Raw genomic sequence first — 13,936 nt, forward strand, 5'->3', positions numbered from 1 at the left:
GAGGCTGTATCCCGAAGGCACTCATGAAATACCTCCCCAGAGGTCGCATTCTCACCCTCCATAGAAAGGATCATCTGGGTATCCTCTGTATAATTTACTATGCTAATATTGTGTGCTTTAATAACATCAATTAAAGGTCTTAGATAAACAATAAATAAAGTAGGGCTGATCGCTGAGCCCTGAGGCACACCATGCTGTATCTCAGAAAAAACAGACTGAAAAGGGGGAAGAGACCCCGCCTGCTGTCTGTCTTGCAGAAAGGAGGGGAACCACTGTAGGGCGCGACCCCTCACTCCGACCCGGCTCAGTCTATCCAGCAGGAGACAAGGTCAGGACAGGTCAAGCTGGACCAATGCCACTGCCTGACCCCTGTCCATCTGCTTCCGAAGCTCGTCCATGACCGTCGCCAGTGCTGACTCGCTCCCGTGCGTAGGCCGAAAACCGAATTGTTCCTCCTCCAGTACCTTGTTCCAAATATGCAGAGAGAGCAGTGCTAACAGTGCATTCTACAATTTTTGAGGGGACAGGTAGCAAAGAAATAGGCCTATAGTTTTTTTCACATTCCGGGTCTAAGGATGGTTTTTTCAGCAGAGGAGACACCAAGGCTTGTTTCCATTTGGTGGGAACCACACCGGTAGTTAAAGACTGAGCGAATCCCAGCATCTGTTAGCCCATCTTTAAGGTCTTCAATGATCCGCTGGATCTTCTCTAGAAAGAATCCCGCCAGGTTCTCACAGAGTACCTGAGAGGGAGTTATCACCTTCCCAGAACACTCTGGTTTAGTAAAGCTGTTCAGAATGGTAAAGATACTTCTAGTGCTATTGGAACTTTTACATATTAACTGAGAGAAGTATTGTGCCTTAGAGCTTCTGATCTCGGTTTTATATTCCGCAATTTTTTATTTCCACAAAAATGTATCTGCCTCCTTATATCCTCGCCTCCATTTCCTCTCTGCCTGTTTACTTGCTAATTTCAAGTTCTTTAAGAAATCAGTAAACCAAGGAGCAGAGGGCTTACCCTTGCAACTATGTTTTTCTAGCGGGGCCTGAAGATCCAAGGTCGAAGTAATTACAGAACAAATAGTCATAATTCTCCTCGACTAGTCGGTTTACAGAAAAACAGCCTCCCACCCTGAACACCGAGCCAAGACTTCTTGCACAGGCAAGAGCCTTACAATTCCTACTAACATAGTCAATATTGGATCGAGGTGCCTGATACTGGACAGTAGACGTTCTCACAAAAAATGTGACCAAAGAGTGGTCCGTCCAATCCATAGGAAGAATATTACCTATCTGTAAAAGGAGAGGGCCTGAGAAAATTAGGTCAAGTGCGTGTCCGGCTTTATGCGTGGCTGAGAAAAAATGCTAAAAAAGGCCGAGCCCTTCGCAAGAGTGAGTAAGATTATTGAGGCCAGTATCCAGTGGTCCATTCAACCATAAATTAAAGTCCCCATAAACTATACGTTTATTGTGAGTAGTTGCCATGTTAGAAAGGGTGTCCAATAGTAATTGCTGCTGTGAGATACAGAACGCCCCAGGAGGCCTGTAGCAAACAATCCCAGTGCATATAAGACCAGCCTAATTTTTTAAAGAAATGCCACAGAGTTCCAAACTATTGACCCTGTCAATGTCAATGGTTCCAATCACCCACGTATCTTTATAGATTATTCTAACTCCCCCAACTTTCCCCTTTTCTCTAGGTTGATGGTGAATTTTATATCCTGGCGGACAAGCCCAACCAAGGTCAACCTCACACTCCGCCTGCGTCCAAGTTTCAGTCATAAATAGGACATCGAGCTCATGTTATCCACTGTAAAGTATGCACTGTGGACATGTTTGTCTTCAACAGTCACTCCAGTTGCATAACTCGCATGGTGGGGGGGCAGGGGCATATGGGCCAGACGTACAAAAGGTTTTTTCTCTCACAAAGTCTGCTGCAATAATTTCAGCTGTGTCGGATTAGTATGCTTTGTGCGCAGATGCTGTGCAAACTCTAAACCTGTGATTTGAACAACACTTCTGTACATGTGGTCTATGTTCTATTTGCTTACTGTCGACCACGAAACCTGAAAAAAATTGGTTCTACCTTTTGCTTGCAAACTTGACTCGGATTGTTGGACCCTTTGCAAACCACTGCATGAAGATCATTTAAAAACTTTTCTGCGCATTTTCATGTGTGGGCTTAGATACAGCTTTAGCCGTCATGCCAGTCCCAAGTTTCCCCAGTAAATCATATCAAAAACCAGACATATGCATATACATAGGTAACCTATCAGTAAGAACTTTTAGCCAACTGGTCTGTTGAAGTGTCATTCGCATTTTGCTCCACCCTCCGCTACATACAGGATGGGGAAGAGCTTACTTCATCTATTGTATCTCTTGCACTTTGAGTGACGGCTTTCGCCTGATCTACACAGTCACCTGAAAATGAGTGCACTTCAACGCCAAGACTAGTGTTCCTGGACCACTACTTTATTTTCATATTTTTTAAATATATTGTTACTAAATTGGTTTTCACTTTGCATTGAGATGTAAAGAAAATAAAACACATTGCACACTTAAGGACATAGCTGTTGGCTTTGCCAGTATTTTCTTGTCAGTATAGCCATTTCCTGCAGGTCTCCATCTATGTTTTTGTGCACTTTAATTCCCCAAATCATACACCTGCCCTTACCAATGAGATCAGTTTAGGCACATATGACACTTTCTACGGTAGAAAATCCAGCAGCCTGTCTGCCCTGAAGTGTGGGTTGTCCCAAACTATCAATTTACCAACACTAACAGGGTGCAAAGCTGTGTTGTTGGTCTAGGCCAGATTCGAACTCGTGGCCTGCGAGGGTTTATCTTGCCGGATAAAATTGTGAATCATGCGTCATGTCCGTTTCATTGTGCCAAGAAAAACTAACACTGCTGTGGGTTTCTTTCTAGGTGACTGCTGGCTCCTGGCTGCCATCGCCTCCCTCACCCTGAACGAACAGATCCTGACCCGCGTCGTTCCACCAAATCAGAGCTTCACGGAGGGCTATGCGGGTATCTTCCACTTCCAGGTACGGACAACTTATGTATTCCGTAGACTATCAATGCAAATACCCTCTTGTCACTTACAGAGCAGATTTGCGCGGGTGAACAGCGCCACCTGCCGCTCAATAGGAGGGACAGTTTTTGGAACATTTTAACATTTGTGTAAAGAGCTAAAGGCGACCTCGGCATTATGCAGACTTGAAATCTCTAGTCCTGTGCCTTGAGGGGTCTGACGTGAATGCGGTCCCCAGGGGAAGTGAGGTCGGCAGATCAGTCTTCCCCTGGGGTGTTCGTGCGATAGTTAGGACAGGGTGTAGTTGGAGTAGGGGTGGGATTAGGGGTGGGGGCTAGGGCTAGTTTATATAAGGGGACAGGGGAGGAAGTCCTTCCTCTTCCTGTCCCTGCACCAGCAGAGTTAGGATAAGGAAAAGTTTGACCACCCTCCCGCCCTACAGTTTAGGAGTGGAGAGGGGGTGTTTTGTTGTTAAGCGTGCCATGTTTAGGACTGGTTGTGGGGGTTGTGTGGCAGTACTTGGGTGGTGGGGAGTCCATGATGGGCAGAATCACCCTTCCCGGGAGGGGGATACAGGTGCAGGATGGGGGTGTGGCAGACAGGAGTGTGAGGACGGTAGATGTTGGAGGAGGTTGAATGAAAGGGTGGAAGTGAATGATATGATATAAGTGAAGAGGTCGGCGTGAATTGGGAGTTGAGTAAGTGGAGTATGGGAGTGGATGATGGGTGGAAGAATTGAAAGGGGGATTGTTAACAGTTTATTTGTGTTGTATTGAATTGGTTGTCAACCCTGTCCTAATGGCCTTTTACGCTAAAGTAACAGCGTGGAGTGGTTATTGCGTGAATCCTGTGAGTGAGGGCTGCAGAGGGGTGCGGGGTGTTCAGGGATGTTCTGTTTCGTGCAGATGCAGCCAGGGCCGGGCAGGGCTGGAGTCGATGCAGAGAAACGGACACGTGGCTGCTCTCCACTTTGATGTCTTAGGGAGCCACTGCTGACTAGGCAAATATTAACTTTGGGCAATGCTTGTCCTCGTGTCTGATATCCTGACTCCCCCCGCCTCCAAAATAAGGCGATGACGTCCGCTGCTGCTAAACGGAAAGTTAGTATTGGACAATAAGAGGAAGAGGGAATAGCGACCGTGGAAAGATTGTAAGACATGCTAACAAGGGGGGGAAGACATCGGACGACAAACTGCTTTCAGACAGATGGGGAGAACAAGAACGGAAACAATGAGATGAAGGGCAAACAAAGTGAAACCCACCCCAAAAAAATACATGTTCTCACACGCACCATAGCGCTGAATACAAAACACACGATAAGGCGCAATTCATCGAATCATTGCGGGCACCTCTATGTACTCCTTGCTCAGTGTGTGTGAAGTGAGGCATTAAGGGAGGCTACACATAAACAGTTTAATCTGACCCGGTGGTTTCCATTGTTTGGCACCAGCACTTAATTGCCATCAGCGGTACTTACAACAGTCGGTCACACGGTGGCGCTGTTTGTCTTATTTTGAGATGAGCGCATCAAAAGTTCTTTATTAATTAAATATACATTTAAATGACTAATATCTGCCACCCAAGCCGTTCTTATAGGTTGTGAGCCTGGAATAGTTTGCATTGTCACACTTTAGAGTGTGATGGTTAGTATGTGTGTTTGAACTGTTCTTGGCAGCACTGGCAGGACCAATGAGGAGTCAGTAAAAGTAAGTATAAGAGTGAGAGTAGGAGTACCTGGAAGTAACAGTAGGAATAAGCCGAGGAGTAAGTGTAAAAGGAGGAGTAAAAGTATGTGGGAGTAAGATCCGATGTACAGCGGAGTAGAAGTAGGTGTACGATTAGGAATATGTGGAGAGTAAGAGTGGGAGTAATTAAAAGGAAGTATATGTTTAAGTATGAGTACTAGTAGGCATACGTAGGAATAATTGTGGGGGTAAGTGTAAGAGACGAAGTAAGTGTAGAACTAAGTGATAGTATGTAAAAGTATTAGTAAGTGTAGAGTAAGCATGATGCGCCTAGGCATAAATAAATGTAATAGTAGCAGTGCATGTATGACTACATGCAGTAGTCGGTAGGAGCAAGTGTAGGAATAAGTAAGAGTAGGTGTACATAGGATTAAAAGTATGACTGGGAGTATGATTAGGAGTAAATAGTATTAAGAGTAGAAGAATGCAGGAGTGGGAGCATCTGTCTAGATGGAGTAAAACGTAGAGCGTAACGCTAAATCTGAGTAAGCAAAAACATTTGGTACCAACCGTGAAAGAAGCTTACTGTCATGTGGCGCTTGCAAACGGTCCGGCACTTTCTAAAATTGTGTTTAATTGATACTGGTTAAGCAGATCAGCCCAAAGATAGATTAACTATATGCCACAATGAACTTGACAGATCCTACATTAGTGATCTGATAAAGTTAGCACCAGTCATGTTGTGGCACAAGATTTGGACATGCGAGGACACGACTTTCAATAGGGAAGTAATCCATGATTGCCTGCAGCAAGCTAACGGCGCCAAACAGCCATGGCTGGCCTATGTTAAAAAATTTCTGAATTCTATCGGCCAACCAGAATTGTTCTCGAACCCAACCTCATGTGCCCAAGTGTCAAAAAAGGTATTAAAAGAGACATGCCTTGACCTACTGGAGGAGAGGAGATATCATCTAGATGGGAATAAGCCTACCATCATAGCCCATCGCCAGATCCTCCATGATCATGGCCTTCATCCTTATTTGGGGCCAAATTTTTCATGCTATCATAGAATGCTTTTAGCACGATTGAGGACGGATTCTTTCTTTAGGCTAATAACGTTCCCTGCCCCAAATGATTGGTCTGGGAAACTGATGAAATGTCCGTGTGACGGAGTAGCCACCCAGTCCAATATACATTGTATTCTTTTCTGTAAGTATTATCAGTGGGGGAGGAAAAAACACTTGCTGCCACTATTAAAACTGTGGGGTTTGAGAAGCTGTAAGACTGCCCTTCATAGATTGTACTTGCTCCAAGATGAGCTCACTATTGTAGTGGTGATAAAATTCTTGTCATTCATTATAAAATGTAGAGGAACCATGAGAAATGACTAGAAGGCTGAGGGTTTGTTGGAGTATTATTCTGTGCCTAATAACACCACATAATACATAAATATGTTATATTTACCTCAACCTTCTTAATAAATCCTAGGAATTTATCTTTTGTACCAAATGTTTTTATGAAATGATTTTATGGCTTTCAATATTAGGTTACTTGATTGCCAAGTGTAACGAAGAAGAGTTTGTTGCAGTGATTTCCCTTTTTAATCCAAGTGTCAAAAGTTGTGTTTTTATTGTATTTTTTTGTGTCTGCTTATATGGTGTTTGCCAAATACCGAATAAAGCTATCTTTTGAATTTGAATTTGAATTTGATTAATGAAGTGTTTAAAATGTGTACAACATTGGAATCTTGTGCAAAGCTCTATTAGACCAAGTCAGTGGTGTGTTACTGCTTAAAAGGAATTTGTTGAATTTAACGACATCCAAAATTTGCTCGATGGAATCTACTCGAGAACCACATTGTAAGCCAAGAGGCCACACACCGTCATTAAATAAACATAAGATCCCGTACTGCCAGCAACGCAAAACGCAGTTGGCAAGAGAAATGTAGAAGCATAGCTGGAATTCCTTTCACCAAACCAGAGACAATATAGAAAAAAACAGATGCGCCATCTGCCAAAAGCCATCCAGTCTCTAAAAGGCAGCCCACATCTATTCACTGAAATCACATAAATAAAACAAAAAGAGAAAAAGATGTAAAGTTTACAAACGCCCCCCCTTTTGGATGCTAAAATATGTATGAAACCATTCTTGCTGTTTAATGCAAAACATCAGCTTCCTCAGCTAATAATTTCCAGATTTACTATTGGATTTTGTTTAAAATCATCAGAATTACTCCCTAGTTTAAAAAAAGCAAAACAAAACATTGTTCTGTCTTCTATTGGAAGATAAGTTGCTTAAAATGAGAGACTGGCCACGTCCCAAAGTGCAGTTTAAACATGCAACTAGGCAAAAGCCAACACTCGCATTGTATGGACCCCCCACTCCAACCCACCCCCAACCCCACCCCCCCCGCTCCAAGCACCCGTCGACTGTTCTGTGAGCTGATAAAAGATACACTCACAACAAGTCTAGTGGCTAAGGGGGGGGCTACCCCAGGGTCTACTCTTTGTATGCTGTGTGTCTCTCTGTCACAGACTTTGTTCCAGACTGGCTAAAATAGGGCATATGCCCCCCCCCCCTTAATAAAAGGAGGAGGCAGGGATCCTGATGATCTAACCATGTGTGCACAGTCTGAAAGCGACATATCGCAAATGTCCTGAAAACCTGCTCATTGGTGGGCTTCAATCTGACGTAAGATCCCAATGCATCACAAACACATTTCTAAAGCTAGCTCACAATGCACTTCACATTCTAGGTAAAGGTGGTTCCTTGATCCATCGGCTGAGTTTCGATCACTCCACTCTGGCCTAATTCTATCTTTCAGAATATTAAACAGAGGAAGCTGTCCTCGGTTTATTTTCTTTTAACCTTCGGAACAGGTGCTGCCAAGCAAAACTACCCAACTCTTTCCAACCCCCCAGTGCTCTGAGAAGGTGTCCCACACGGGTCCATTGTGTTTCCATAAACACTCAAATATTGCATACCACTATGAGGCTGAACTTTTCCTTCCCTATAAATATTAATAGCGTTTCCCATGACATTTTTATCCCCTACTCTCCTGGACGTGCCTTGCGCTCCAGCAACACCATGTTGATGCATGTACCCAAAGTTACCAGAGCGAGACAGGGTGGCCGAGCACCCTCTCTCAAAGGCCCCCTGCTATGGAACTCCCTCCCACCACAGTTGAGACGTGTCTCTAATCTCTTTTCTTTTAGGAAAAAACTAAAAACATACCTATTCACCCAAGATTAATTTTTTTCTGCCTACCTCACTGTCTTCCCCTCAATAAGTTCTTTCGACCCATTCAGAAGCTACGCGCGGAGATACCCCTGCGGGGCTGATTCAGGCGCGCTATAAGAATATAAATAAATAAATAAATAAATCCAGTCCTAGATAATGATACACCTCCTCAAACTCATCCTCTTAAAACAGAGTTATTTTGGATCCTGCCCCCCACCCCACCTTATTGCATTGTCCTAGTCCTAACTTGGCTCAGCTTGTACTCTTTGCTGGCATGCCAGCTTACTCGTGTGGACTGTATCAAATCACTAAGCTTTGTTCTTGACCAGAATTTCGGTTTGAATACTTTTTATTACGTTTTGTTGCCGTATTAACCTATCCATCGGAAGTATAAATGGGTACGTCAAGCTCAGAAGCGAATGATGGGCAATTCCTGAGTGATTCCCTCCTTTTAGCCTTCTCTCCCCTCCCCCAACCCGCCCCACTACTCACGAACCAAAATCAAGTTGCTGCGACAGTACAGTTCTTGTTGTGAGCGCTAATCGTAGCTGTGACTTGACTCTATAAGCACCTCTATGATGTTGGTGGATGATAGAGTAATAGTCGCCGCTGGACAAGAATTTAAACCTGTAGGTACACACAAACTCATTGGTCTAAGGAACTCCGCATCTGCTCAAGCTCTTGGAACGCATTAATTCACTCCACCCAGAAAATGGTTTCAAACAATTTTATGTTAAGTGTTTTGCATATTGTATATGGCAGGCTACCCCTCGTTTTCTATTGCTATGTCTACTCTATGATGAAGACCCCCACTTTCCATGTTATTTTTTAACCAGTTCATTTGTTTTTAACATAAAAACATGGCATGCCATATCACACTGTGCATCTATTAACCATTGGCCGTAGCTATGGAAGTCAATATTAGAGTCCACAAAGAGGATTTGTGATGGGTAAGATTGTAGCATATTCTGTGTCCAAAAATGTATCTAGATAGATAATTTCTTAGGACCATTTGAACAAGGTCCGCACAAATCTTTGGAGGCTTTCATAGACGGCCATGGGCAGAATGGTTTGGAGCGCCTATCCTTCCTTCACAGCCTTCCAGCCCTTGTGGGGTCTTCGGGCGATCTCCAGTGCCTTGCCTATACCTCTTGGCCGGTATCATCCTGATATTGATCAGCATTCTAAATATCCTCGCATATTCCAGATCTTCAGTCAGCCCAAGTAGGGCTGTTTTGGAAGACAACTCACTGTTTTAGCCCATACCTCAGACTGTACGTGTGTGATCCCAGCCCAGTCCCTCTAAATCTGCTCACACCTGCAGATTGCATAGAAGAAATCACCCATCAGTGTATACCAGTATTTGAAATAGTAGTATTTGTAAAGTGCACAGCTACCTCCGGAGAGGTGTCCCAGCGCTGGGGGGTCGTCTGGAAGATTAAGCGAGCTATGGCCCAGAGTCACATAATGTTGGGCTAACCTGCCGATGGCGCCGGGGATCGAACCTTGAACTCCATGGTCTGGAATCAGGCTCCCTGGCCGCTGCGCCACACCTCTTCCACTATGTATGACACCTAGAACGGTTGACTGAGGAGTTCCTTTCATGCTCCTCACCCTTTCGGGTGCATAGCACATTCCATGTAAAAACATAAGCTGAATAAGGCATACCCGAGCTGAGAAAGCAATTTCTCTTGGAGCACCTTTGCCTCTTTCCACCTTTAGGGACTTATGACAACATTCCAATTCCAGTCATGTGGCTGAAGGACCAGTTTCAGTGTTCACCATTATTACAGATAAATATTGACTAAAAACCGTCTCTTTACCAGTCTGCATTTAAAAATATAGATGAAATGGAAAATAGAACTTTCTCTGAGCGAATCTCATGACGGCCAGGCCAGTAACTGTGGAGATTAACAGGTAAGAGTTAAAACAAATATTGGCAATACCAATAGGTCTGGTGTTGTCTGCCAGCCTTTTGCTTGGTTAGTGTTTTTTCTTTGTCATGTTTTTGCAAAAGTTTATTATTGGGGAAGCAGCTCTCATCAGTCTAAAACAATATTGGCTAAAAGCAAACATGTTTTTTGTTCTCAGAAAGCACACATTGCCATAATAGTACCTGACACATTAGAGAACTACTTTGTATGTGGATGTGCTCCTTGTGAAAGGGCATAATGCTGTCACTGACAGTGAAGTTGGCCAATGGCTGGAGTGGGCTGACCCACTTTCCCTTGCTAAATGCTATAGTGAGCAGAAGAAAAACGTGAATGGCACAGTAACAGACCAATAGATGAAGAGGGCTGGCTGAAAACCCTTATTAGTAAGAATATTATACATATAATTATAGTAGAATCAAAAGGTCTTGGCAGCTTCAGACCTGAAAAGGGAGGTTTCCTGATAAAGTGTAAACAGCTGCAGATGTGCAGGTGTATGTGCTACAGTGCTCATGTTTGCGGATTATGGATGCATCCTTTATTGGGAGTTATAGGATTATAACATGTCGGTCATCCAACTATAAATGCCCCGTTATTTGTAAATGAATGCAGACCTACAGTTCTAACTTCATTTTTTCACAAAATAAACATGAATCATGAATACACACAGATGAAAAGAGCAGAAGACAAAGATGGATAAGTACAGCAGAAATGTAAAAAGAAAAATGCCTAACTTGGAGTACAAATTATGGGTCTTATAACTAAAGGGTCTTATACCCTATTACTGGAACTTTGCATATTGTAATGCACTCTGACCCTCTGTCTAGTCTGCACTACAGAAAACTGCCAATATGTAAATGAGCAGTGACAGTACATGGCATTTGCAAACAAGTTTTTTTTTTTTATACGAACAACTATTCAGTGTCTCTACCAATCATTCTAGCATGCCCCACTGTCAAGGTGTATTTGTGTAACATCCCTTGTTCGCAGCTGGAGCATGGTTCCTTTTAAATAACCTTTTCCTCATCCTCTCAGTTTTGGCAGTACGGCGAGTGGGTGGACGTGGTCATCGACGACAGGCTGCCCACCAAGGATGGAGAACTGGTCTTCGTTCATTCCAAGGAGGGTAACGAGTTCTGGAGTGCCCTGATGGAGAAGGCATATGCCAAGTAAGTAAGCTGGTACCCAAGAGGCCTGCAAGGCTTTAAAGAGTTCATTGCTTCTCCACTTTTGTATTCCACACTGTTTGTGAGGATGACTTTCACTTTACCCACAGTTTTCTTTACAATGTCCATTTTTAAAAATAGTTTTCATGTGTGTATCATTTTGGGGTACATTTTGTAGCCTTAGTGTTATTTCGACAGTTTGCAAACCAATTTTGCTAATCTTTTTAAAACCACCTTTTCATTAGTAATACGGAAATTTGCCATGACTTTGCAGATAGTTTAGTAAAATAGTACGAGGAACAAACTGAAGCAAAAACATTAAAGAAACCTTTCAATTTAAAAAAAAAAAAAAGATAGCAGCATGCAAGGCTTCAAGTTAGATGGAAAAAGTGGGGGTCTCTATAAGGGGCATTGCCTACCAAGCGGAACTAGCTTTCCCTTTCAAGTGGTGTGGCCTAAATAATTGAGGGTGCGGCTTTAACGCATAAACTAACATCCTATGCTTCCCATGTCATACTACCCAGTCAGTATTTTGGTTCCTCTCTATGAATTTTCTATCACCTAATACAGGCATATCATACAGTAACAGGCATGCAACTTAAAGCCAACCCTATTGGCTTTGCCAGTGCTTATTAGCAGCATCAGATAAATAAGAACCTGCAAGATTTTGTCGTCAATAAGTAGAATTAAAAATGCTTCGGTTCTGAAAATATGACTGAATTAAACACTACTAAAGTCTGGTTACTGTGCAGGGTTTGGTGTGACAGGCTATTGGCGCTCACACAGGTAGCTAATAAGGGTAACTGAGTAAAAGGAGGTCGTTCAAGGGTATGATGCTGCCAGGAAAGGGGAAAACCCAAAGCCCCTAAAACAATCAGGAGCAGGGCCCTGACTTATACAATGAGACACAAAACCTGGGCACACATATAGTTATCTACAGTACATAAAGTAATAAGTAAATGTAGTCGACACCGGATGTAAATCTTTCAGATTTTTATGCATGTGGATGATCTTAAATAGACAAACGCCAGCCGACACGTGTTTCGTCAAAGGACAGGGCCTATGACTCTTCAGGGCTTATAGAGCGTCATAATGGTATCGGAGGTCCGGTGATAATTCCAACCCGGAACCGGGTAAAACGTATGTAGAGAGCTGGGTATAGAAAGTGGTCCGACGGGCGGATGCGTCCGGGACCACGGAGGAATCTGTAAAAGCAGCACTCCTCCTGTCAACGTCTCGTCGGTAAGAGTAAAACTGTCAATAAGTAGAATTGAAAATGCTTCGGTTCTGAAAATATGACTGAATTAAACACTACTAAAGTCTGTGACAGGCTCAGGGGTGTTCAGAGTGTCCCATCGCTCTGTTTCTCCCCTTCACATCTCTTTCCTCTGCAGCCGCTCGTTAAACATTGCTGCCTTTTTTTTCTCTCCACATCTTTCTGCTATCTTCATCTCTATATCACAAACCTCGTCGCTTTCCTCTTCGGGCCTGTTTTTCCCTCTCTCCTGCATGTACTACTTTACATCTTTCTCATTTCACTACATAACTCCACACACAACATGGTTTCCTTTCTCCCTGTCGATAGGTCAACACCTGCATGGCTGCTTCATAAACTTCATGGAATAGCAATTGGCCCATATGACCATTGCTCTGTGCGCGCTGCAGAGGCCAAGGATAGATAGATGAGCGTGGATTCTGAACACCTTTGTGACCCACGGTAGGGCATTGTGAGAAACTTGCACTGCCTTCAGCCTCAACTCTTGAGGTTTTAATCGTGGCCCCATACACACCCGTTCACAGTCCAAACTCCGAGACACCTGTAAGCGATTCCGTTCCCAGTACACACTACACAAAAGCAAAATGCACAAAATCCTGCAAACACTCTCAGGAATGCAAGATTAAGTAAAATAGCGTTTTAGTCTGCAAAGCTAAGGACCTGAATATAGGGCCGAGCAGGACTCCTCGCCCCACGTTTCAGTAACCGTACTCTTCTCCTCCCTAAAAACAGCCAGCTCTAAAATCACTCCTCTGTAAATGTAAAAAAAAGATGTAATTTGATACTTGTATCGTGTACTCCTCACCCGCAAGGGTCTCAAGGCGCTTGTACGAATACCGCTGTGGAACCCGTCCTGGCTTTCCCTGTGAGGCGTCCACTCCTGGGCACCCCCAAGGTGGAGGCCAGGCATCCTTAGCGTTGTGGGGGCCGTTGTGGAGATTAAGCAAGCTATTGCCCAGAGTTGCAGAGTGGGACTCCATGATTGGAATAGGCACCGAGGCGAGAATTATCAGGCCCGTGGAATTTTTGACCCCAAGACGCGCCGAGGCGGGGAATTGAACCCTGGTCCCAAGCTAGACCTCTGCATCAGGGTCTGCCGCTCTAACCATTGAGCCTCACTTCTCCACCTAACCATTGAGCCACACTTCTCCACTGCACATTTGCCTTTGCCCCTGTACAGCGCCCGCTGCCTTTTGGCGCGGCTTGCGCTTTACAAGTAACACCTCACTGGAGATATTACCATTTCTTCTATTTATTTTTTTGCATATTTATATAGAGCGAACTCGACCCGAAGGTATTGGAGCGCTTTACATGAGCACCGTATTTACATTACACATTCTCAGGCTCCTAGAATCAGATGTTCTTGATCACGGACAGTTTCTGATAATGTCACAAGAAGGCACGAGGTGGCCACCGGTTAGTGATAGAAGGCGACCTGCAGGACGGACCTGCTGCTAAGCTGCTTTTCTTTTGTTTCCAGTAATGATTTTCACAGACGGTAAAGAAATACAAAAAAATTCTTTATGGGGTGGATGGAGGGAAGAGAAGGCTATACTCTTGTAAGTGACCAATAGATGTACAGCTATCAAAACATAACCAGCATTG

At 43.8% G+C, this 13,936-nt stretch overlaps 1 protein-coding gene across 1 annotated transcript in view; it reads left to right on the forward strand.

Annotated features, from left to right (window-relative positions):
* The window catches only part of LOC147709382 (calpain-2 catalytic subunit-like), a 213,799-nt gene that overhangs the window by 99,388 nt on the left and 100,475 nt on the right, over nucleotides 1–13,936 (forward strand). The window contains exons 3-4 of the mRNA XM_086927965.1: nucleotides 2,928–3,046; nucleotides 10,925–11,058. Of these exons, the coding sequence (XP_086784091.1) occupies nucleotides 2,928–3,046; nucleotides 10,925–11,058 (253 nt within the window). The remainder of the gene's footprint in view (nucleotides 1–2,927; nucleotides 3,047–10,924; nucleotides 11,059–13,936) is intronic.

Source organism: Lissotriton vulgaris, chromosome 6, assembly GCF_964263255.1.
Source record: "Lissotriton vulgaris chromosome 6, aLisVul1.2, whole genome shotgun sequence".
NCBI classification, from domain to species: Eukaryota; Metazoa; Chordata; class Amphibia; order Caudata; family Salamandridae; genus Lissotriton; species Lissotriton vulgaris.